Here is a 25,447-nt window from a genome sequence, read left to right on the forward strand (position 1 = left end):
TTCTGGCTGCCCCCACCTCCCTCCAGTGTCACACGAGCTTTCTCTAACCTCCTGGGTTCTGGCTTCTTTCCCCACCTTTTTGCTCAAATGGCTCTCTCCAAGACTACCCATAAGCCCCTAAAGCCAAATTCCATCTTGGTGTTTGTATAGTCCTCACACATCGGCCACCCCATTCTCACAATTTTCTTCTATTATGGGTTCTTAATCTTTTTTAAATTTAAATTGTAGTTAAAAAAAAAAAAACACATACTGTGCAATGTACCCCCTTAGCCATTAAAAAAATGAAAAATAAATGAGGGCAAAGCATGATGGCTCATGCCTGTAATCCCAGCACTTTGGGAGGCTGAGGCAGGTGGATCACCTGAGGTCAGGAGTTCAAGACCAGCCTGGGCAACATGGTGAAACCCCATCTCTACTAAAAATACAAAATTAGCCAGGCATGGAGGCACATGCCTGTGATCCCAGCTACTTGGGAAGCTGAGGCAGGATAATCACTTGAACCTGGGAGGCAGAGGCTGCAGTGACCCAAGATTGTGCCACTATATGTGTGTGTGTGTGTGTGTGTGCGTGGGTGTTTTGTGACAGAGTCTCACTCTGTCACCCAGGCTGGAGTGCAGTGGCACAATCTCAGCTCACTGCAGCCTCTGCCTCCTGGGTTCAAGTGATTCTCCTGCCTCAGCCTCCCAAGTAGCTGGGATTACAGGCACCTGCCACCATGCCCATATAATTTTTTTTGTGTTTTTAGTAGAGACAGGGTTTCACCATGTTGGCCAGGCTGGTCTTGAACTCCTGACCTCAGGTGATCCGCCCACCTTGGCCTCCCAAAGTGCTGGTATTACAGGTGTGAGCTGCCATGCCCAGCCGACAGGCTAATTTTTGTATTTTCAGTAGAGACAGGATTTTGCCACGTTGGCCAGGCTGGTCTCAAACTCCTGGCCTCAGGTGATTTGCCTGCCCCGCCTTGGACTCCCAAAGTGCTGGGATTACAGGCATGAGCCACTGTGCCCGGCCTAACAAGTATATATATATTTAAAATTAGAGATGGAGTATCACTCTGTCACCCAGTCTGGAGTGCAATGGTGTGATCCTAGCTCACTGTAGCCTCATGCTCCTGGGTTTAATGGGTTCTCCTGTCTCAGCCTCCAGAGTAGCTAGGACTACAGGCACATGCCATCATACCCGGCTATTTTTTTTTTTGAGATAGAGTCTCAACTCTGTTGCCAGGCTTGAGTGCAGTGGCATGATCTCCACTCACTGCAATCTCCGCCTCCTGGGTTCAAGCAATTCTCCTGCCTCAGCCTCCTGAGTAGCTGGGATTACAGGCACGCGCCACCATGCCCAGCTAATTTTTGTATTTTTAGTAGAGATGAGGTTTCACCATGGTGGCCAGGATGGTCTCGACCTCCTGACCTTGTGATCCGCCCACCTCGGTCTCCCAAAGTGCTGGGTTTATAAGTGTGAGCCACCGCACCCGGCATTTTTTCCTTTTTTTTGTAGAGATGGGGTTTGGTATATTGCCCAGGCTGTCTTAAACTCCTGGCCTCAAGCAACATCCTGTCTCAGCCTCCCTAAATCCTGGCATTATAGGCATGAGCCACCATGCCCAGACCTCTTAGCCATCTCTACCAAACAAACAAACAAACAAACAAACCCATATATATACATATATACATGTATAAATACATATTTATATATGATATATATTTTATACATAATATAGATAACATATATATATACATATATATATATACACACACACACACACATATATATATTAGCCAGGCATGGTAGGTAGCCCATGCCTTTGGACCTAGCTACTCAGGATGCTGAGGTGGGAGGATTGTTTCAGCCCAGGAATTCGAGGCCGCAGTGAACTATGATCATGCCACTGCAAGCCATCCTGGGCAAGAGAGCAAGCCCCTGTCTCTAATAATAATAATAATAAGTAAAGTAAAGTAAAGTAAACTATATTTACTATTCATTAAGTGGAAGTGGATCATCACAAATGGTGGCTGAGTAGGCTGAGGAGGAGGAGAAAGAGGAGGGGGTTGGTCTTGCTGTCTCAGGGCACAGGTGGTAGAAAATCTGCTTAAAAGTGGACTTATGCACTTGAGACTCATGTTGGTCAGGTTCAACTGCATAAATAAGTAAGGTAGGTAGGGTACATTAGATGGTGATGTACTATAGGAAAAAATGGATCTGGGGAAAGCAGTTTGGGAGTGGGAAGGGTTTCTACAATTTTTTTTTTTTTTTTTTTTTTGAGACAGGGTCTCACTCTGTCACCCAGGCTAGAGTGCAGTGGCTTGATTGTAGCTCACTGCACCCTCAACCTCCTGGGCTCAAGTGAGCTTCTTGCTTAGTCTCCCAAATAGGTGGGACTATAGGCGCGTGCTACCATGCCTGGCTGATTTTTTTATTTTTTATAGAGACAGGATCTTACTATGTTACCCAGGCTAGTCTTGAACTCCTGGACTTAAGCAATTCTCACTCCTTGGCCTCCCAAAGTGCTGGGATTACAGGCATGAGCCACAGTGCCTACCCCTCCTTTTTTTTCAGGGGGGGTCTCACTATGTTTTCAGGCTGGTCTTGAAGCAATCCTCCCACCTCAGCCTCCCAAAGTGGATATATGTTTAAGATAAAGCTAATGGTATTTGATGATACATTGCACATGGGGTGTGAGAAAAAGAGACCAGTCAAAGGGTGACTGCCATATTTTTATCCTAGTCAAATGGAAGATGGTGTTGCTAATGAACTGAGATGAAGACAGCAGGTGGCTGAGATTTGGGAGAACAGGAGTTCCATTGATGCTCTCAGTTCAGGTGTTCTGAAGAGCATGGTGGTGGGTGCCTGTAATCCCAGCTACTAGGGAAGCTGAAGCAGGAGAATAGCTTGAACCTGGGAGGCGGAGGTTGCAGTGAGGCGAGATCGTGCCACTGCACTCCAGCCTGGGTGACAAAGCAAGATTACCTTTCCAAAAAAAAAAAAAGTAGGCCGGGCGCGGTGGCTCAAGCCTGTAATCCCAGCACTTTGGGAGGCCGAGGCGGGTGGATCACGAGGTCGAGAGATCGAGACCATCCTGGTCAACATTGTGAAACCCCATCTCTATTAATACAAAAAAATTAGCTGGGCACGGTGGCGCGTGCCTGTAATCCCAGCTACTCAGGAGGCTGAGGCAGGAGAATTGCCTGAACCCAGGAGGCGGAGGTTGCGGTGAGCCGAGATCGCGCCATTGCACTCCAGCCTGGGTAACAAGAGCGAGACTCCGTCTCAAAAAAAAAAAAAAAAAAAGTAGGCCCGTGGGCCTGGCATGGTGGCTCATGCCTGCAATCCCAGCACTTTGGGAGGCTGAGGCGGGTGGATCACCTGAGGTCAGGAGTTCGAGACTAGCCTAGCTAACCTGGTGAAACCCCATCTCTACGAAAAATACAAAAATTAGCCAGGCGTGGTGGCGGGGACCCATAATCCCAACTGCTCGGGAGGCTGAGGGAGGAGAATTACTTGAACCCAGAGGCGAAGACTGCAGTGAGCCCAGATGGTGCTATTGCACCCCAGCCTGGTGACAGAGGGAGACTCCATCTCAATAATAATAATAATAATAATAAATAAAAATAAAAATAGTAGGCCGGGTATGGTGGCTTACACCTGTAATCCCAGCATTTTGGGAGGCCTAGGTGGGTGGATCATGAGGTCAGGAGTTTAAGATCAGCCTGACCAACATGGTGAAACCCCATCTCTACTAAAAATACAAAAATTAGCTGGGCATGGTGGCAGGTGCCTATAATCGCAGCTACTCAGGAGGCTGAGGCAAGAAAATCACTTGAACCCAGGAGGCGAAGATTGCAGTGAGCCAAGGTTGTGCCACTGTACTCCAGCCTGGGTAACAGGGCAAAACTCCGTCTCAATAAATAAATAAATTAATTAAATAAAATAAATAAAAATAGTAAAATACGCACAACATAAAATTTGTTATTAATAACATTAATACATGCACAATATTTTGCAACTATCACCACTACCTAGTTCTAGAACATTTTCATTGCCCAAAAGGAAACCCTGAACACAAGTAGTCACTTTCCATCCCCTCCCTCAGTTTCCACAGACTCTGGCAATCACCTATCCACTCATCTGATTTTTGTCTCTATAGATTTGTCTATTTTGGTTATTTCAAATAATTAGGATTACATAATATGTGGCCTTTGTATCCAGTTTATTTCACTTAGCTTAGTGGTTTCAAGGTTCGCCTATGTTGTAGCATATATTCATTCCTTTTTATTGCTTAATACTGTTCCACTGTGTAAATATACCACACTTTGTTTACCCATTTTCATTGGTTGATGGACACTTGGGTTGTTCCTACTTTTGGCAATTGTGAATAGTGCTGCTAAAAATAAACATTTGTGAATGAGTTTTTGTTTGAATATCCGTTTACAATTGTTTTGGGTACATACCCAGGAGTAAAAGTGCTGAGTCAGTGCTAATTTTATGTTTGGCTCATTTGGGAACTGCCAATGTTTTCCACAGCAGCTGTACGATCTTACATTCCCACCAGCAATATCTGAGGCTTCCAATTTCTCCACATCCTTATCAACGCTCATTTTCTGCCTTTTGTTTGCTTTAATTTTAGCCATCCTAGTGGGTGTAAAGTGATATTTTATCAACTTTGATTTGCATCTCCTTAATGGCTAATGATGTTGAGCATCTTTTCATGTCCTTCTTGGCAATTTGTATATCTTCTTTTGAGAAAGGTCTATTCAAGTCTTTTGCCCATTTTTCTTTCCTTTTATTTCACCTGTGACTATAGACAGGATCCAAAGAGGAGTTTTCCAGTCTCTTCCCTGAGTTTAATGGAGACTTACCTTATCCCTCTGTGTTATTTTTTAATTTGGTTGTCTTTTTGTTGTTGAGTTGTAGAGATACCAACTTTGAAATGAACTGACTCTCCAGCCCAGGCCTTCTAGCACCTCATTTAAAGTGCTCCTTCTCTTAAGTCTATGTACAGGCAAATAGTTTCAAAAGCTGGGAGAGGCCCTTGATGTCATTTTCTTGCGACAAAGCAAGACTCCGGGTCAAAAAACAAACAAACGAAAAGGAGGCCCGACATGGTGGCTCAGGCGTGTAATCCCAGCACTTTGGCAGGCTGGGCTAGTCTCAAACTTCTGACTTCCAGGTTGTCCCTGACTCCTGCAGTTTTTAGAGTTCCCAAATCTCAAATTTGGCTATGTATCCTCAGTTCTTCTGCTGCAGGTTGGCCTCTACTATTTTGGCTCTATTCATAATGAGAAAAGTGGCCAGAGCGGTGGCTCATGCCTGTCAAACCGCCACTTTGGGAGACTCAGTCTGCAGCATCGCTTGAGCCCAGGAGTTCAGGTTACAATGAGCTATGATGTTGCCACTGCACTCCAGCCTGGGTGATAGAGTGAGACTTTGACTCTAAAAAACAAAAAAGACGAAAGAAGAAAAAGTTATACAAAAATTCGCACATTAGATTTGTTCATTTTTTTTTCTTTTTGAGACAGAGTCTCGCTCTATTGCTGTGCAGATCTCAGATCACTGCAACCTCGCCTCCCGGGTTCAAGCTATTCTCATGCCTCGGCCATCGGGTAGCTGGGATTACGGGCGCGCGCCATCACTCTCGGTTAATTTATTTCGTATTTTTAGTAGAGACAGGGGTTTCGCCAAGGCGGCCAGGCTGCTCTCGAACTTCTGACTTCAGGTGATCCGCTTGCCTCGGCCTCCCAAAATTCTGGGATTACAGGCGTGAGCCACTGCGCACATTCTTGATTTGAATATGAAGATTCCAACACCCTCAAACGCAAGGTGATTTTATTTACAACTGGATCTTCAAGAAGCGTCTGCTGATTCAATTTCTGCCAATTAGAAAGAGCTAAAGCACGACACGCAGGCGCCTTAACGCTGAGGGCATAACGAAGGTAAAGAAGGCGTGGCTACTGCCCAAATCCAAGATGGCCGCCAGGAGGCCGTCTGTTCTCGGAAGGGCCGCCCATCCTTGCTCCTGGGGAGGCTCAAAGGCTCAAACGCCATTGGCGGGATCGTCGACTGCTCATCCTCGGGGGGCGGTAATGACAGAGTCCAAATTTCCGGTTCCGGCAGTACCGGGAGCCTAGTCGAGATGGAGGAAGATGCGACCGGCGGACGGCATTCGCTGGGAACGGCCGATAGAGCGGGGGCTGCGGCCTAGAGGTCCGGGCTTGGAGTTTGCCTCAGACGCGGTGAAGCCGCCGGAGTCTGAGAAGGTAAGAAGCCACCGGCTCGGGGTGCCTGACAACTCAGATCTCTGAGGATCTTCACTTGTCAATGAGGCAAAGGATGTGTACGGTGCCATGCAGTTTGGGGAGTGAAGGACAACTCCGGTGAGGCATCTCTTCCTGGCAGAGGAGCGTGAGATTAGCTGACAGCGGAAGAAGCACGGCAAGGGGCATGTTCGAAGACCCAGAGTGCAGGGGTGGGGTGGGGGGCCAGGACAGAGGCTGCATAAAGGGGCTGTCCCGTGGAGTATGTGGAGAGGATTGTCATGTGGTGTCTGTGATGAGGGATCACGTGGATACCTATGGAAGACCAAAGGAAAGCTGGGTGGGAATCTCACCATGTCCGAGGTAGGGAGGAGATTATCTCGAAGGAGAGGTCGGAGGCATCCCCAGGGATCTCCCTTAGGGAACTGTATACTCAGTAGGACAAGAGGGCAAACACGTAAATATATTCACGTTCATGTGGTAGATAGCTCCCAGGATGTAGATGCAATAGGGAGAACAGAAGGAATAGAGAATGTCGGTCTCTACTCTCCCTGCTTCCAGCTGAGAACTGGGGACCCATGGGTGTCTTGTCAGGAGTTGTAGAAGATGATTTGATTAGAAAAGATACGAATCGATCAAGTGGTCGTCATTGGGCTCAGTTCCAGCGACAAGTTAGGATGGAGTCAGAGCACTCCTAACCTAGCCATTAATGGTCCCAGAGTCCTGGAGTAGTTGTTATAATTCTTATAATACTGACAATCCTTAATATTTAAAGCAATGCTTTAAATATTCTTATCCAGCAGGTCTGGGGTGCACTCTGAAATTCTGTATTTCTTTCTTTTTTTTTTTTTTTTGAGACGGAGTCATGCTCTGTTGCCCAGGCTGGAGTGCAATTGCATGGTCTCGGCTCACTACAACCTCCACCTCTTAGGTTCGAGCAGTTCTTCTGCCTCAACCTCCTGAGTAGCTGGGATTACAGGTGCGCGCCACCATGCCTGGCTAATTTTTATATTTTTAGTAGAGATGGGGTTTCACTGTGTTGGCCAGGCTGGTCTCGAACTCCTGACCTCGTCCTCGCAAAGTGTTGGGATTACAGGCGTGAGCCACTGTGCCGGCTGAAATTCTGTATTTCTAACAGACTCTCAGGTGATGTCCATGCTGCTAGTCTGTGGCACTTGATGTCCATGCTATAGTCTTCCTTGGGTAGCAAGGAATTAGAGCATCACTGTCCAGTAGAACTTTTTGTAATGATAATGCTTTACTGTTAACAAAGTGAGTCCACAATTATTAACTCATATGAGTTGCACCACAACTCTTATACAAAATTGATAGGCTTTATTAGCCTGATTCAACAGATAAGAAAACTGAATTTCAGCGAAGTGACTTGGTTCCAGGTTTACAGTACTGAGTAATGGACGTGAAACTCAAACATGGATCTCCTGATTGCTGGTATTCTTCCTGTTGTATGACCTTGCCTTCCAGGTGACACTTCCTTCTCTCGAGCCAGAATCTTATCCCAGAACCTAGTGAATAGTCCCATGTGAATTTTCTTGTACAAGGAGAGTGGAGGTGGAGAGGAGGACACGTACGCCCCTGGGCCAATTTGTCCCTTTCCATTAGTAGGGTCTGTAGTGGGAGCTCTGCCTCTAATATATCACTTGATGACTTCAGGACAAAGTGCTCACTAATTCTGGGTCACCTGTTAGGTCCCCAGAGAAAGCACTTCAACATTTGTGCCTGAGCAGTATGAAAAAGTGGAAGAAAATCCAGAATTGGAGCCATGCACATGAGGGTCTGAGAAAGAGCCATAAAGAAGTTGGGCTGACTGAATTGGGGGAAGGGAAGGTTGAAAGAACTTTACATACAGGAATCTGAAAAGAGGATTTTTCAGAGGGTAAAACAAGAAGAATGGGATTGATATTTCCGCAAGAAGTTTGGAAGTTATGTAACAAAGAGCAGGTTGAGATCCCACCTTTTAGGAGCAGCCTGCCCCTTTTGAAGGGGTAAAGGGAGTGGGTGCAGTGCCCTCTCCCCTTCTGTTGTAGTGGGTTAGCCCTCTGAGGCATGACCCTCGGATAGGAGTTACCTGCCTCAGAAAGTCCTCACTTCCTTGTGGGAGTTTAAAATAGATTGGCATATGTGAGAGATGGAGGTGAGCGGGGAAATTGGATCCTGCCTTAGGATTTCTCATCAGGAGATGCTGGTACTTGGTGGTTCAGCTTGATAAATTGAGAAGGTGCCATGAAACCAGGTCCTGGAACAGAATCCCTGGTTGCTCTGTGTTTTAGTTGCTCTGACCCTCTGCCCTGCAGAGCACGCATTTTGCATGTGCCTGGCAGGAGGCCCTTCTGCTTGAGCCCTGCTGTGTTTGTCTTGTGTTGACAACGTGACTGCTCAGCCACTAAGTTTGGTCACTCCACAGACACACTAGGAAAGCAGAGGCAGCTCTTGGTTTCTCTGGAACAGAGCTGCAAGAAGTCTCCGAGTGTCTGCATGGCCAGGAGCTTACGCTTAATCGTTGAGTGACCTGCAGCGATAAGGGCATTAATTTTGCCTCCCAGAGGTGGGAATGACTTGGCTTTAAACAGTGATTTGTGTTAGAATTCTTCAGGTCCCATGGGGTACAACGCATGGTGGAGTAGAGGAGAAATCTTGGCTCATATCTGCCTTTCCATTGACCAGTTATGTGACCTTGGGCCTGTTATGGTGAACGTATCTGACCTTCCATTTCCTCATTTATCAGAAGTGTCTAACTGTACACAAGTTAAATTGTAAGGATTACACGAGGTAGTAGTCAGTCAATCCTAGTGTTTCTCTGTATCTTCTCACCGGTGTTGGAAATATGATCTTGCAGCCCTGGGTGGTAGCCACTCTGGGGCAGGAGAGACAGTGACCACCTTTTGAAGGGCTCAAAGGAGAATATTGTCCCACAGGACATAGTGGGTCCCTCACCTTTGCCTGCAGCAAGTGGCATATCATTGTTCTAGGGGTTCTCTTGACAGCAGAGCTTTGCCTCTAGCTCAATTTCCACAGCCTAGATTTTCCAGTCTTGCTAATCCAGTTGACTTCTGTCTTCTCATTTCCAAGCCATTGTTCTCTCCCTTTCACTATCTACATGGATTATCCTTCATTCAAACGGCTTTGTCCTGTAGGAAGCCTGTGCGGGTTATGTGCCCCTCCCTCATTCCTTACCTTGAAGCTGAGGTTTTCCCTCAACTCTCAAGCACTCAGTTTGCACTGCAGGTCGTCCCTATTTCAATGAAAGTGATACGGTCCAGCTCAGGGAATCCTGAAAAGCTGCCCTTGCTTCCTTGGTAAACCAAAGGTGGTTCTCATGGAATAAAAGCTACCTGAAACCTGAGTTGGGACCTTTGCTTGGGGGACAGGGTTGAGGACGGACTCTGATTAGACGCTTGGCATGAGGTTTGCCACTGGAACTGCTAGTGTAGAATGTTTCAGCCCCCTAGAATTGTCCCTGTGATGTGGCCACCTCCTTTCTCAGCTGTTGGGATTTCTCTTAAAGTCTGGGGAGCCCCTGCTTCTCACTTCCTGGGATTTATCTTCCCACTCTCCCTTTCTGGTTGAAAATTTCTAGTACCTTACCGAACAGCAGCGGGCTACACTGGAGCACATCATATTACCACATGTAAGTATGTCTAATAAATGACATCCTCTGATTTGACATTTCCTAAATGTGAAGCTTCTGACTTTATACAGTTTTTAAATTAGTAAGCTTGCTAGTTTTGTTTGAAATTCTAGCCCACTTAACATGAGGGCTACATGTGCATTAACATGCTCTGGTTTCCGTCCCTTTCTATCTTCTATCTTTTTTTTTTTTTTTTTTTTGAGACGGAGTCTCACTGTGTCTCCCAGGCTGGAATGCAGTGGTGTGATCACAACCCACTGCAGCCTCGACCTCCCAGGCTCAAGCGATCCTCCCACCTCAGCCTCCCAAGTAGCTGGGATCACAGATGCATGCCACCATGCTTATTTTTATATACTGTTGAGATGGGGGTCTCCCTATGTTGCCTAAGCTGGTCTTGAACTCCTGGGCTGAAGTGATCGTCCCACCTTGGCCTCCCAAAGTGTTGGGAGTATAGGCGTGAGCCACCGCACCTGGCCTTTCCCTCCGTATCTTGTGTCCATTTTCCAGAGCAATACGGTGTCTCCTTGAACAGACGGTTTCTTGAGGTCGGAGTCTATCTTCTCTGTCACTTCTTCCCCTTCATTATCTAAGACTGAGGTTGTGGTTTATATGCTTAGAGTTGAAAGCATGGGGTCCAACATGTCCTGTACTCTGTAGTTCTCCAGACTCTTCAGGGAAACTACTGAGCTCTCAGGTGGTTCTTTTCTGTTTTTCGCAGAGTGAGTTATCTAATAACCAAAGAGGACTCTGCCCTTTGGCCTGTTCCTGACTTTCTAGCTCGTTTTGCTGGAGGAAGGGGAGGTGATGGGGGGTGCCCTGTGCTGTGAAAGCCCCACTTGCCCTCTTCCTTACACTTTCTTCCAGTGCAGACGGGAGAAAATATATAAATGTAGTAAGTATGGATCGGGGGAGCTCTGAGGGGCCAGCAAGGGAAACCAGAGACAAAATGAGTTGGCTGGTAGGTGGCGCTCACAGGAACCCTGCTGAGGGTGCAAGGCCAAAGGTGGGGCCTCCTTAGTGGGCCCAGGAGCATCAAAACTGAAACAGTCCCTTTCAACCTTCAGGAGCCTCCTAAATGTCACTTACTGATGTCCCATTCACCCACTTAAAGGCCCTGCATCCTGCCAGGTAGTTGTCCATAGCATCCTGAGCTCTGCCTGGGTGAGCCAGACAAAAAGAATGCTCCCTGGCCAGGGTGGTGACACTAGGGCCTACACAGAGGCAGAGAGTCAGGATAGAAGATCCTGTAAGCTGGGGTAGGGAGCTGAGGAGGGCATGGAGCCAGGGGAATCACTGAAGTAAGGGACAATTTCTAGAGGAGGGAACCTGAGTAAAGAAGGCCTGGCCAAAGACAGAGAAGGGGACATTATCCTGATCTATAAAGGAAGATTCAAGTGGGGATTGACAGAGCCAGGCTGGGTAGGGTCCAAGCTTTGGGCAGGTGACTGTCCAGGAGATGAGGCCTGAGAATGGGGCTTCAGATCCCAGCCAGAAGGAGAAAGCACAAAGTTGTAGCCTCCTCCCTCTCATCCCTCCATGCTGCTCAAATCCCAGGTCTTCAGGCACCATGGAGGACAAACGCAACATCCAGATCATCGAGTGGGAACACCTGGACAAGAAGAAGTTCTACGTGTTTGGTGTGGCAATGACAATGATGATCCGTGTCAGCGTCTACCCATTTACCCTCATCCGCACCCGGCTGCAAGTGCAGAAGGGGAAGAGCCTCTACCATGGGACCTTTGACGCCTTCATCAAGATCCTGCGAGCAGATGGTATCGCTGGCCTCTACCGAGGGTTCCTGGTCAATACCTTCACCCTCATCTCTGGCCAGTGTTATGTCACCACTTATGAGCTCACCCGGAAGTTTGTAGCTGACTATAGCCAGAGCAACACAGTCAAATCACTGGTGGCTGGTGGCTCAGCCTCCCTTGTGGCCCAGAGCATCACAGTGCCCATTGATGTAGTCTCCCAGCACCTGATGATGCAGCGCAAGGGTGAGAAAATGGGCCGCTTTCAGGTGCGGGGGAACCTAGAGGGACAAGGGATAGTTGCCTTTGGCCAAACCAAGGACATCATCAAGCAGATCCTGCGGGCTGATGGGCTGCGTGGCTTCTATCGAGGCTACGTGGCTTCACTGCTTACCTATATCCCCAACAGTGCCGTCTGGTGGCCCTTCTATCACTTCTACGCAGGTAAGCAGGGGCCAGGACAGCGGGGGAGGAAGGTGGGATTTCTAATCGGGCTGAGATACTGTTGGCTGGTGCATGTTAGAGTGGAGGTGAGATTTAATGGGGGAATGGGTCATTCATTCAGCAAATGTTTGAATCCAAGAGGATTTAAAGCTGCATAAAACATGGTTCTTACTTTCAAGGAGCTTCCAATGTAGTGGGGGAAGCAGACAGGTGGAAAGACTAAAACAGTGCACAGCATATGCTCTGTGTGCTTTGGAGTCACTGGAAGGTGGGGCAAAAGCCGTGTTTGGGATTTGAAGATGAATCTGATGGGTAATAGTAAGCTTTTGAGGCAGATGTTTTTCCTCAGCATTTTTTTTCCTCAGCATTTTTTTTCTGAGACAGAGTCTTGCTCTGTCGCCCAGGCTAGAGGGCAGTGATGCAATCTTGGGTCACTGAAACCTCCGTTTCCTGGGTTCAAGCAATTCTCTGCCTCAGCCTCCCTAGTAATTGGGATTACAGATGCCTGCCACCACACCGGCTAAATTTTGTATTTTTAGTAGTGACGGGATTTCACCATCTTGGCCAGGCTGGTCTTAACTCCTGACCTCGTGATCCATCTGCTTTGGCCTCTTAAGATGCTGAGATTACAGGCGTGAGCCACCCTGCGGGTGACCGGCCAGCATTTTTTTTTTTCTGAGACAGAGTCTTACTCTATCACCCAGGCTGGAGTGCAGTGGTGAGATCTTGGCTTGCAACCTCCATCTCCTGGGTTCAAGAGATTCTTAGCCTCAGCCTCCTGAGTAGCTGGGACTATAGGTGTGTGCCACCATGCTTGGCTAATTTTTGTATTTTTAGTAGAGGTGGTATTTCACCATGTTGATCAGGCTGGTCTTGAACTCCTGACCTCATGATCTGCTCACCTTGGCCTCCCAAAATGCTGGGATTACAGCTGTGAGACACTGGCCCCTCAGCATTGTTAAATTCAAGGTGTGGCCAGGCGCGGTGGCTCACGCCTGTAATCCCAGCACTTTGGGAGGCCGAGGCGGGTGGGTCACAAGGTCAAGACATTTTACTTTTTAAGTATTTCCTATTTCGTAGCAATGGGGTTACTGAGTCAAAGATAACATTTTTGAGGGCTTTTGTAAACATACTGCCAGATTGCCTTCTTAAAGGGCAAGAGCAGGACTTGTGTGTACCTGCTACCCTGGGACATCCATCCACAGCTTTGAGTAACTACGAAACTCCCATTAGAGCAGCATGTTTGCAGCCTCCATAAGTCCGGCTGTTGGCTACTAATCCTTGGTAGTGGGCATTCTGTCCCACCCCATTGGAAACTTTTCTGACCAAAATTTTGATATCTTCTTAACCTGTAATGATTTCTTTTTTTTTTTGTGGCTCTGTAATTTCCTGGTACTTCTTTTGTTTTTCTGATTATTGCTGCTGCTGCTGACTCTTCTTCCTTCTTCTTTCTTCTCCTCCTTCTTCTTCTTTTTTTTTTTTGAGACAGAGTTTCACTCTTGTTACCCAGTCTGGAGTGCAGTGGCGCAATCTCGGCTCACCGCAACCTCCACCTCCCAGGTTCAAGTGATTGTCCAGCCTCAGCCTCCCAAGTAGCTGAGATTACAGGCATGAGCCACCACGCCTGGCTAATTTTGTATTTTTAGTAGAGACGGGGGTTCTCCATGTTGGTCAGGCTGGTCTCGAACTCCCAATCTCAGGTGATCCACCCGCCTCGGCCTTCCAAAGTGCTGGGATTACAAGCGTGAGCCACCGTGCCCTGCCCCGCCTTTTTTTTTTTTTGAGATGGAGTTTCGCTTTTGTCACCCAAGCTGGAGTGCAGTGGCGTGATCCTGGCTCACTGCAACCTCCGCCTCCTGGGTTCAAGCAGTTCTCCTGCCTCAGCCTTCAGAGTAGCTGAGATTTTGCCCCCCACCACACCCCAGCTAATTTTTGTATTTTCAGCAGGGTTTCTCATGTTGGCCAGGCTGGTCTCGAAACCTTGACCTCAGGTGATCCTCCTGCCTCAGCCTCTCAAAGTGCTGGGATTACAGGTGTGAGCCACTGCACCCAGCCTTTCTTCTTTTTTTGCTAGCTCTATTACTTCTGTTTAGCACAGTGTTTCTGCTGGGGTATTTGTTAAAAGTCAGGTTCCTGGATTCTACCCTGACCCTTTAATGTTAAAAAAGCTTCTCTGGAAATGTGAGCATTTTCTCTGGAGTCTGTCTTTAGCCTTCTCTCCTCACTTGACTGTATTTACAATTAGAGCTGCATTTTTCTGATGTGTCCGTCATCTCTACTTCCATCCTCATACTAACCTGTTGAGAGCTCTGCACAGACCTGTTGAGAGCTCTGCACAGACATTCTGACTGTAGGACTTCTCCATCTAGATGATCTACTTATGTCTAAAACTTTCTGAATTAACTAGTCCTCATCCTGAGCTGGCTCTCTTTTCTGACTTACTTTCATCTGTCAGCGGGCTTGTTAATTCTCCAGGTCACTGAGACTGAAGCCTTAGGGATTGTGCTTGCCCACTCCTTCTTTCTTGTCCCCATGTCTAGTCCTGGTGACTGCAGAATTTCTTACCCAACTTTCATTCCTACTGCCTTCCCTGGAAACCCTTCCCAGAGGGCCTCTGTTACCTTCCTCCCAGACTGCTGCATCAGCCTTGTAGCTGTTCCCCCCTAAGTTCTCTTCCTTCCCGTCCATCACGTACATGTCTAATGGACTGATCTTTTCAACTCTAGTTGTCATGTTCAGTGGCTTCCACTGCTTACCGAATAAAATCCAAACTCTTCAGCCTGGCTTCAGCCTCCCTTAACAGTGAAATCTCTCCCTTCTCCCCTAGGCATAGGCAGTCTGTGCTGTAGCCTGAGCAGGTAGTGCACAGTTCCTCAACCGTACATCACCTCTCCTCCCACGGTGCCGAGATGCCTCCCAGGTTCACTTACCCTTGGTGCAATCATGACTTACCTTAAGTGCTCTTTATTGCCTCCTCTTCCTTCCTCTCCATGTAACCCTTAACCCAGAAGTGATCTTTCCCCTTTTTCATCCCCACAACGTTGAATCTTTCTTAAGGCAGTTATACATTTGCCTTGATGTTATTTGTGTGTGCCTTATCTCTTCTACTACATGGAAAGGTTCTTGGAAGGGAGAGGAAGGTAACGTTTATTGAATGCCCACATGTGCCAGGGTTCTGTGTAAGGGCTTACATATCTCATAATTCCAGTCTCACAATAACCCTGTGATGTAAGTGTTCTATAAGAACAGGGACCATGTCTGTTTTTCTTCACTATTGTACCTCCCAACACCTGGCTCAGGGTCTGGTGAACCTTAATTGCTTGGTAAATATATTTTGAATTAATAGACTGGTTCTTGCCACTCCCTTTTGCTTAAACTCTGCCAGTACTGGCTTACTGGCATCTAGAGTAAAATCAATTTTCCTTTCCACCGTCTATACCTCTCCATTGATCTGACTCCTGTCTGCTTTCCAGCCCCACCTTGTGCCACTCTTCTCTCCCTCACTGCTCTTTCCTCAGTTCCTGGTACACATCAAGCTCTGTTCTTACCTCAAGGCCTTTGCAGATAATCTTCTCTGCCCAGACACCCTTGCCCCTGTTCTTTATGTGGCTGGCTCCTTCTCATCCTTCAGGCTTCAGCTTACATGTCATGTTCACAAAAAGGACTTTATCTTATTGGAAAGAGGGCTCTTTCTGTTTTATGTATATTTCAGTACCTTGTTTTCTTCTTAGTACTTGTCATAATTTGCAGGTATTTTACCCTCAACTCCCAGCTCTTTAGTTAGAATATGAGTTCCATGAAGGCATCTCCCTGGCCATGTGTCTGTTCTATGTCTGGTACTTATCACGGTGCCTGCCATCTAGTATTAAGTAAATTCTCATTTAGATCATTAAATACTTGTCCAAAGTCAAGCCAGTCTTGGCCAAGAGGGACTTAAGCCAAGTCAGCCTGGGTTCATCTTTTGCCTGGTAGGCAAGAGATTCTTCAGTGTTTCTTGAATGAATAATGGAGAAGAATGAAAGATGTGGCGTTCGTTCAATCTTTGTTTTCTTTTCTTTTCTTTCTTTTTTTTTTTTTAAATAGAGACGGGGTTTCACCATGTTGGCCAGGCTGGTCTTGAACTCCTGACCTCAAGCAATCCCCCTGCCTCGGCCTCCCAAAGTGCTGGGATTACAGGTGTGAGCCACCACGCCTGGCCAGTTTGTTTGTTTTGAGACAAGAGTCTTGCTCTATCATGTAGACTAGAGTGCAGTGGCATGATCTTGGCTCGTTGCAACCTCGAATTCCTGGGTTCAAGCAATTCTCGTGCTTCAGCCTCCAGAGCAGCTGGGACTATAGGAACAGGGATCATGTCTGTTTTTGTTCACTATTGTATCTCCCAACACCTGGCCGCCACCTCACCCATCTAATTTTTGGTATTTATAATAGAGACAGAGTTTCACCATGTTGGCCAGGCTGTTCTTGAACTCCTGACCTCAAGTGATCCATATGCGTCAGCCTCCCAAAGTGCTGGGATTACAGGCATGAGCCACTGTGCCTGGCCTAACATGGAGTTATTTCTACCACTTTCTTGCCTTTGTGTTTCATCCTCTCCCCAAGGCCCAGGAAAATGGCATATGTGCATGATTAAAATTGGAATCTGGATCCTGCTGTAGCTTGCAGGCCTGGAGGCCAGTATATACAGGCCCAAGGAGGCAGGCAGTGCCAGTCCAGATGCTACAGTTTTTTTGTTTTTGTTTTAATTTTTTTTCTTTTTCTTATTTTTTTTATTTTTTTTTATTTTTGAGACAGAGTTTTGCTCTGTCGCCAGGCTGGAGTGCAGTGGCACAATCTCGGCTCACTGCAACCTCCGCCTCCTGGGTTCAAGCGATTCTTCCGCCTCAGCCTCCTGAGTAGCTGGGACCACAGGCATGTGCCACCATGGCCGGCTAATTTTTGTATTTTCAGTAGAGATGGGGTTTCACCATGTTGGCCAGGATGGTCTCGATCTCTTGACCTCGTGATCCGCCCGCCTCGGCCTCCCAAAGTGCTGGGATTACAGACGTGAGCCACTGCGCCCGGCTAATTGTTTTTTTCAAATGGAGTTGCCCTCTTGTTGCCCAAGCTGGAGTGCAATGACGTGGTCTTGTCTCACTGCAATCTTCGCCTCCTGGGTTCGAGCAGTTCACCTGCCTCAGCCCCCGAAGTAGCTGGGATTACAGGCGCTTGCAACCATACCCGGCTAATTTTTTTGTATTTTTAGTAGAGATGGGGTTTCACCATGTTGGCCAGGCTGGTCTTGAACTCCTCCTGAGCTCAGGTGATCACTCACCTCAGCCTCCCAAAGGCCTGAGCCACTGTTTAATGATTGCAAAATGCCTTTTCTTGGGAGAAACAGGACACCAGTGAGGCGGAACCACCAGTTCACTTTGTTTCTGTTTGTATGCTGATTCTGGGGAAGAAAGTAGTTAGAACTGGGGGAGAGGTGGTTCTGGTAAGGCTTAAGGAATTCTGTCATGCCTGCTGGGACTTGGAAGCTCTCACTTCTGCCCTGCTAGCATCCACCTCCCTACGTCTCCCTGGCCACAAAGTACTAAAAGTAGGAGCATGAGGAAAAAATTCTTAAAGGTATGACAATCGAACTATGGAAGAGAAAACCCTAAGTGACTTACTTCCTGGATCTCATCGGCTGTTCCTTCCGTCACTCATACTGCTTCAGGGTACTGGACTTGCTGCCGGGAACACTTGCTATCTGCTCGCGCTTCAGGGCCCTTGCATAGGACATTATCTCTTGCTTTGAAAGCTCTGTCCATAGATCCATATGGCTTGCGCTTTCTTCTTCAGGTCTTTGCTTGGACTTCACCTTCTTGGAATGGGCTTTCATCCTTTATCCCTGTGAGATCTGAGAAAATAAATAAGTAAATAAATAAAAATGACAACCCCTTACCCTCCACCCTTGGTCTCTGTGTCTCCCTTTCCTGCTTTATTTTTATCTATAGCACATACCTGCTGACACAGCTATGTATTTTGCTTTTTATTTGTTAATGTCTCCTCACATTAGAATATAAATTTCTTAAGCGTAGGAATTTGAGGCTCTTTTATTCACTGTTAAATCCTCAGGACCCAAGATGACCCACTCATGGTAGTTACTCAATAAGTCTTTGTTGATTAAATGAATGAACTCTTGTCTTTCACCTCCAGAGAGAGTAAAAATAAAATGCAATTGCTGGTAGACCTCTCAGTGGTACTGGGTTGGGTGAATCTGGGTACCATTCTATCTTCATTAGCATTTTAAAAGATGAATTTTTCTTTCTTGATACAGGCTGGAGAAAAGTGCTCATTGTAGGATATGACTATTTTTAATATTAATTGTTTTTATTTTTAAAAACATGAACATGGTTCAAAATTCAAAAGTTAAGAAAGGGTATGTAGTATGTGATGAAAAGGCTCCTCACTCACCACAGTCACCTGGTTCCCTTCTATGGAGACAGTCAGTGTCACTGGTTTTTATTTTATTTTTTATTTTTCTTTGAGACAGGGTCTTACTCTGATTGCCCAGACTGGAGTGCAGTGGCGTGATCATGGCTCACTGTAGTCTCTACTTCCAGGACTCAGGTGATCCTCCAACCTCATCCTCCCAAGTTGCTGGGACTACAGGCCCGCACCACCATGCCCGGCTAATTTTTGTAGTTTTGGTAGAGGAGCAGTGTCACCATGTTGTCCAGTCTGGTCTCAAACTCCTGGGCTCAAGTGATCCACTGACCTTGGCCTCCCAAAGTGCTAGGATTACAGGCGTGAGCTACTGCCACTTGGCCATGTCACTGGTTTCTAATGGATCCTACCAGAGTTACTCAATGCATATAGAAGCAAATATTTAGAGTATGCTTTTCTAGCCTCTGAGTTAGGAGAAACAGGGCAAAGAGGCATAAGGCTTTTACATCAGGAAGGATTTTCTGCTCATCAGATGAAAGGAGTCAGCAAGCAAAAAGATTTGAAATCCTCCTCTCCAAGGAATCTTATTCTGTTTAAATGGATGATGTTGGCCAGGTGCAATGGCTCACACCTGTAATTCCAACACTTTTGGAGTCTGAGATGGGAGGATTGCTTGAGTTCAGGAGTTGAAGACCAGCCTGGACAACAGAGTGAGATCTGTCTCTACAAAACTTTTTTTTTTTTTTTTTTGAGACAGAGTCTTGCTCTGTCACCCAGGCTGGAGTGCAGAGATGCAACCTTGGCTCACTGCAACCTCCGCCTCCCGGGTTCAAGTGATCCTCCTTCCTCAGCCTCCCCAGTAGCTGGGACTACAGGCATGTGCAACCACACCCGGCTAATTTTTGGTATTTTTAGCAGAGATGGGGTTTCATCGTGTTAGCCAGGATGGTCTCAATCTCCTGACCTCGTGATCCGCCAGCCTCGGACTCCCAAAGTGCTGGTATTGCACTCATGCACCATTATGCCCGGCCTACAAAACATTTTTTTTTAAAATGGGCCGGGCGCGGTGGCTCACGCCTATAATCCCAGCACTTTGGGAGGCCGAGGAGGGTGGATCACGAGGTCAAGAGATCGAGACCATCCTGGTCAACATGGTGAAACCCCGTCTCTACTAAAAATACAAAAATTAGCTGGGCGTGGTGGCGCATGCCTGTAGTCCCAGCTGCTCAGGAGGCTGAGGCAGGAGAATTGCTTGAACCCAGGAGGCGGAGGTTGCGGTGAGCTGAGATCGCGCCATGGCACTCCAGCCTGGGTAACAAGAGCGAAACTCCGTCTCAAAAAAAGAAAAAAAAAAAATTAGCTAGGCATGGTGGCACAAACCTATAGACCCAGCTCCTGGGGAGGCTGAGGTGGGAGGATTGCCTGAGCCCGGGAGATTGAGGCTGCAGTGAGCCAAGATCACACCACTGCACTCCAACCTGGGTGACACAGTGAGACCCTGTCTAAAAAAAAAATCAAAATAAATGGGTGGTGTCACCAAGATGACTTCTGGAAAGAGCCTGAGACTTAGAATTTTTTGAAGGAAACAGAGAAAAGAAAAGCTAGGAGTCAGGTGTGTAAGGTGGCAAAGGGCGGAGGGTTTGTCCGGGTTAGGAAAGCTACCTGGTAGAAGCAGCAAGCACAGTAAGGGCAGACTGGCGGTACCTTGTGTCTTGAGGCATTGTCTCTCCCTGGATTCCAGAGCAGCTCTCCTACCTGTGTCCTAAGGAGTGCCCTCACATTGTCTTTCAAGCCATCTCGGGACCCCTGGCTGCAGCCACTGCCTCCATCCTCACCAATCCCATGGATGTCATACGAACCCGTGTGCAGGTAAGACTGGCCACTTCCCTCACCCTTCTCCTGGAGAAGCCATTAGAAGTATGACCTTCGAGGCCTCCAGTGTTGCCCTGACCTCTTTGTGTCCTAGCCCTCTAGTCCAGTCAGTCTTCTCCTGAACATCTAAGCCCCTTCTGTATGCTTCGCATCTACAGAAGCCAGCCCATGGCTGGGCGTGGTAGCTCACGCCTATAATCCCAGCACTTTGGGAGGCTGAGGCGGGCAGATCAGCTGAGCCCAGGAGTTCAAGACAAGCCTGGCCAACATGGTGAAACTCCATGACTACTAAAAATAAAAAATTAGCTGGGTGTGGTGGCGGGCGCCTGTAGTCCTAGCTACTTAGGAGACTGAGGCAGGAGAATCACTTGAACCTGGAGGCAGAGGTTGCAGTGAGCTGAGATCGTCCCACTGCACTCCACCCTGGGTGACTGAGCGAGACTCTGTCTGGAAAAAAAAAAGTTAGCCTAGCACTTAAAGTACCTGGAATGCTTCTGACTCTGTCTGCCACCTTGCATACCTCTCCTCTATCACATGCCCGTGCCATAGCCTGTCAATGACTCTTTCCTTTACCCTGCAGCTTTGTAGTTATAAGAAATATTGATTTCAGTTAATTCATAAGTCTGTTTGGTTTTTCCACTAGGCAGTAAGTTCTCTACGGATTATGAGGGTGACTGTTCTTAAATGGGTTTCACAGATCATATGGTGTGGGTGCAGTAAAACTGCCCTTACTAATGCTTGTCTTCAGTCGCTTAAAGACAGTTATATAGCACCTAGACCAAGGAAATAGAATCTGAATGATGATATACAATGTGCAAATAGTAGGTATTGCCATATAAATTTTTTTTTTTTAGATGGAATTTTGCTCTTGTTGCCCAGGCTGGAGTGCAGTGGTACGATCTCGGCTCACTGCAACCTCCGCCTCCTGGGTTCAAGCAATTCTCCTGCCTAAGCCTCCGAAGTAGCTGGGATTACAGGTGCCCTCCACCATGCCCAGCTAATTTTTATATTTTTGGTAGAGAAGGGGTTTCACCATGTTGGCCAGGCTGGTCTCCAACTCCTGACCTCAGGTGATCCACCCACCTCGGCCTCCCAAAGTGCTGGGATTATAGGCGTGAGACACCGTGCCTAGCCTCCTTATAAAGTTTTATATCTGATTTGTGGAGAATCAGACGTAATGGAGAATCAAAGATTGTACAAGAGAGTGAAGTCATTGGGTTATGGTGAGGGGAGGAGGGAAGGAAAATGAGCTTAACAGGCTGGGGATAAAATCAGCTTCCCTAGTGCCAGGATGTTGGGAAGGAGATAGATAATAAATACAGGTATTTTTGTCCCTAGGAAAGAGTGCCCGCCTCCATTTGAAAATGAATACACTGGCATCTGGTTGGTTTGCAAATAATAAAGTGCACAGGGTCAGTCCTCATTTTTTCCTGAGCCTTGTTCTGGGTGTTCTAGGAGGAGATCCAAGGAAAAAGACAGGTCTCTACTTTGAGGAGCTTCCAGGCTGGAAAGACCCAGAGGCATAGCTAAAAAAGTCCTTGACGTGGCTGTGGATAAAGTGGAAGGGTTATGGAAGCAGAGATGGTCACATGAGAGAGTACTGGAAAGGAAGAAGGGAGTGTGGAGGAGGTGCTGAAGGAGGCAGGGCGGAAGAGGGAGATGTTCTTAGCCATGGCTGGGATATCTTGTGAAGGTCATACCATATAAGGGGAGGTATGAACAAGGAGTGCGTCTGTCCTGTATTGGCCGAGGGGCTGAGGGGTGGTTTCTGAAGGTATAGTTTAGGGGTGGGGGGTGTGTATGGGACTGTTGAGAAAGAAGAGAGAAGTGATTCCTGCTTGGCCAGGCTTTCAGTGTGATAGGGAAGATGCCTATATTCATTCATGGGGTGTGTGAAGAAAGATGGCAGAGATGGAGAGGAAGATTCTAGCTCTGGGGCTTCAAGGGATTGAGATGATCAGAATCAAAATCACAGACTAGCACAGCTGCAGAGATTCTTAGAGAGGTTTTAACCCAGCCTCCCTGAGACCAAAGAGCAGCATCCGGTCCAGAGATTCATGGCTACATAGCTTATCCCATGGTATCAGTGATAGCTAACATTTATTGTACACTTACTGTCTGCCACCACTTTTGTTAGTATTTATGAATATTATTTTCTTTCTTGCTTATGACAACCTAATGGTGCAGGTACTGTTATCACTGTTTTATATTTGAGGAAATTGGAGCACAAAGAGTTAAGTAAATTACTCAAGGTTATGTTGTTAGTAGGCTGGGGAGCAGAATTCAAACTCTGGCAGTCAGGCCCCAGGGCTCATACTAAATCACTGTGCTGTACCATCTCTCACAAGCAGAGTCCACTCCTTCCAACATCCAAGTTGGTTCTCTGCACTTTAGCCAAAGACAGAGGGAGATTGAGCAGAGGGGCTCTGACTACAGACAATGGCCCCTCCACTGTGTTGACTTTTCCAGGTTGAGGGCAAGAACTCCATCATCCTGACCTTCAGACAGCTGATGGCAGAAGAAGGGCCTTGGGGCCTCATGAAGGGCCTCTCGGCCAGAATTATCTCAGCCACACCTTCCACCATTGTCATTGTGGTGGGCTATGAGAGCCTCAAGAAACTCAGCCTCCGACCTGAGCTGGTGGACTCGAGACACTGGTAACCATCGGTGGGGAGAGAAGGCTGCTGTTTTCTACACTACTGTGAGTCAGGGACAGAGTGGAGAGGACAGCACCCTCTCCAAATGCCCCACCACACACCCAGCCCTGCCCTGGGCCAGGTGGCCTATCTGGGATAGGGATAGAGACTTTGAACTGCTCTTGCTGACGAGGCTCCACGCCTGGCTCCCTTGCCCCCACTATTTAAAATTCTCTTCTGAGCTGGGCTCCCTCACTCAGTCCCTGTATTCGATACTGGCCTAAAGACCCCACCCTCCACCCTGCCAGCCCTTCTGGCTTCCCCCTCCATCTGTGTCCCTGCGACCCTGAGAAGAGCTGTACATAGAGCTTGCTTACTACCACTGGTTCTTCCTCTTGGGCTTTCAGCCCAGATTCCAAGCTGCTGCTATCACCCCTCTCCCCCTTCATCTCAGCCTTGCTTATTTTTATTTTGGGACTGAGCTGCCCGCTAGATGACTGCTTTTCCCTGCACTTGGGGCTACGGTGCCAGGCACTTATTTGCACAAGGAGCAGGAGCAGCAAAAATCTCTGGTTCTCCAGAGCACTCGTCCTCTCTTTGGAGGGGTTATTAGATTGGGGAGAAATGTTGATAGTTTATTTTGTGTGTGCGTGTTTGTGTTTTTTAACATCTGTGAACCAGGCTACTAGTCCTGCTAAAGCGCCAATCCTGCTGTCAGAGCCTACCCCTTCCTAAGACAGGTAGAAAAATGTAATGTAGCATTTTCCTCAATCCAGTTCCCTGTCCCTTCAGTCTCAGGAGCCCTAGGAGAGTCTAAGCTGGGGTGTCCCCTGGCCCAGAGGACTCCCGTGGTGGGCACACTTCTAAGTGGATCAGGCTGTCTTGGGTGCACTGGACTTGGAGCACTACCTTGAAAAGTCAGGTTGAGAAAGTAGTTGATGTAGAAGACAACAGGAGGGCATGTGTTCCCCAGCACATCCACCCAGGCCAGCGGAGCCAAACCTAGGAGAGGGCAGTAGAGAGTCCCTGCCCCAGGCAGCCATGACATACATGTAAATACCCCAATCACTCAGACTCATGGCAACAAATGTTGTCTTACAATGGGGATCTCTTTAAGTTCCACATCGCTGGATGTGAAGTCATCCCAGTCATGGTACCCTGTGGAGGGATGCTAGAAGAACATAAAGAGCAGTTCAGGAAGTCACCCGATACCAGGACCACTGCATTTACCAGCCTGATACTGCCAAGATTATCTGATGCTTTCCTCAGGAGATAGGAGAGGAGTGCTGCTTCTTCCCTGCCTCATCCTCCCTACTGCTGCTCCTTCCAAGCTGTGATGCAGGTAGAGAGGTGCAGCAAATAGACAAGAAAGCATGTCAAACCCTGCATTTCTACCTGAGACATTTGGCTTGGATGGTCCTCCAAACCCTATTGGTCCCACCCCCTGGGAAAGGCCATGGTGCCAATTTGTAAGGTGCTAGCTACCTGAAGCCTTGATATTTCTTATGGCTGCTGCACATTCTTCCACCTTGGCCAGAACAGGTTCTGAAAACCGTTTCTCTACCTTCACTACCACCACTGCCCATCTTGATCTCTCTGAGGGTTTTCCCCTTTCACTTGATTTTATTTTCTCCCTGCACTTTGTGAAGAGTCTTCCAATTTCTGTCCAGGAATGTTCACATCTAAAGGGTTGGACCCACTGATCATTCTGAATCTTCCTGCCCCTCCTCACCTCTTTACCCTGAGAACCACAAATATAATGGAGCAGTGGGCCCCTCCCATCTCTTTAAGCGCGTCCTAAGGAAACCTTTGGAGGCTGGTTTTTGTCAGCTCCACGCCTTCCTCCCCTAGAGACTGGTCCCAGTCCTTCCCCCTCCATGGCATAGTGGGGAAAGTGTCACGGACAGGAGGTAGGATCCTGCCGCTGGCGTCTTAGTATGTTTCTCCCCCGAGACTTTCCTTCTGTTTTGTCTTGTGCAGTATTTTGCAGCCTTTCATGTGTTTTTCTTTCTGTTTGTCACACACACACACGCAGTTTTAAGGGTGATGTGTGTATAATTAAAAGGACCCTTGGCCCATACTTCCCTAATTCTTTAGGGACTGGGATTGGGTTTGACTGAAATATGTTTTGGTGGGGATGGGACGGTGGACTTCCATTCTCCCTGGAGTCCAAAACAGAATCTTGGATGTATTGGTTGGTAACTAAAACTAAAACTCTGGGAGACTGGCCAAGGCGGGAAACCTGATGGGAGCATTGAGGAACAAGGGAATGAAAAGGCAGACTCTGAACATTTGATAAAATGGACTCTTGTGAACATTAACAGTGAATATTCGCTGTTGCACTGTACGAAGTCTCTGAAATGTAATTAAAAGTTTTTATTGAGCCCCCGAGCTTTGGCTTGCGCGTATTTTTCCGGTCGCGGACAGCCCACCGCGTGT

At 47.5% G+C, this 25,447-nt stretch overlaps 1 protein-coding gene and 1 pseudogene across 4 annotated transcripts; one reads left to right on the plus strand and one right to left on the minus strand.

Annotated features, from left to right (window-relative positions):
* Positions 1-4,787: 4,787 nt before the first annotated feature.
* LOC135272379 (small nucleolar RNA SNORA26) lies at positions 4,788-4,933 on the minus strand (annotated as a pseudogene).
* Positions 4,934-6,096: 1,163 nt separating this feature from the next.
* On the plus strand, positions 6,097-25,399 carry SLC25A44 (solute carrier family 25 member 44). Of its 4 annotated transcripts, XM_012449838.2 has the most exons (4): positions 6,097-6,254; positions 11,452-12,089; positions 20,242-20,369; positions 22,842-25,399. In XM_012449838.2, exons 2-4 carry the CDS (start codon positions 11,465-11,467, stop codon positions 23,031-23,033), a joined length of 945 nt encoding a protein of 314 aa, XP_012305261.1. In that variant the 5' UTR covers positions 6,097-6,254; positions 11,452-11,464; the 3' UTR covers positions 23,034-25,399. The 4 variants fall into 4 exon arrangements, with proteins under 4 accessions (XP_012305261.1, XP_012305262.3, XP_012305260.2 ...); XM_012449839.3 differs by lacking the exon at positions 6,097-6,254 and having other exon boundaries at positions 6,470-12,089; positions 20,218-20,369; XM_012449837.2 differs by lacking the exon at positions 6,097-6,254 and having other exon boundaries at positions 6,471-12,089; positions 20,293-20,369.
* Positions 25,400-25,447: the final 48 nt, after the last annotated feature.

Source organism: Aotus nancymaae, unplaced genomic scaffold, assembly GCF_030222135.1.
Source record: "Aotus nancymaae isolate 86718 unplaced genomic scaffold, 86718_ANA_hifiasm-v0.15.2.pri h1tg000108l, whole genome shotgun sequence".
NCBI classification, from domain to species: domain Eukaryota; kingdom Metazoa; phylum Chordata; class Mammalia; order Primates; family Aotidae; genus Aotus; species Aotus nancymaae.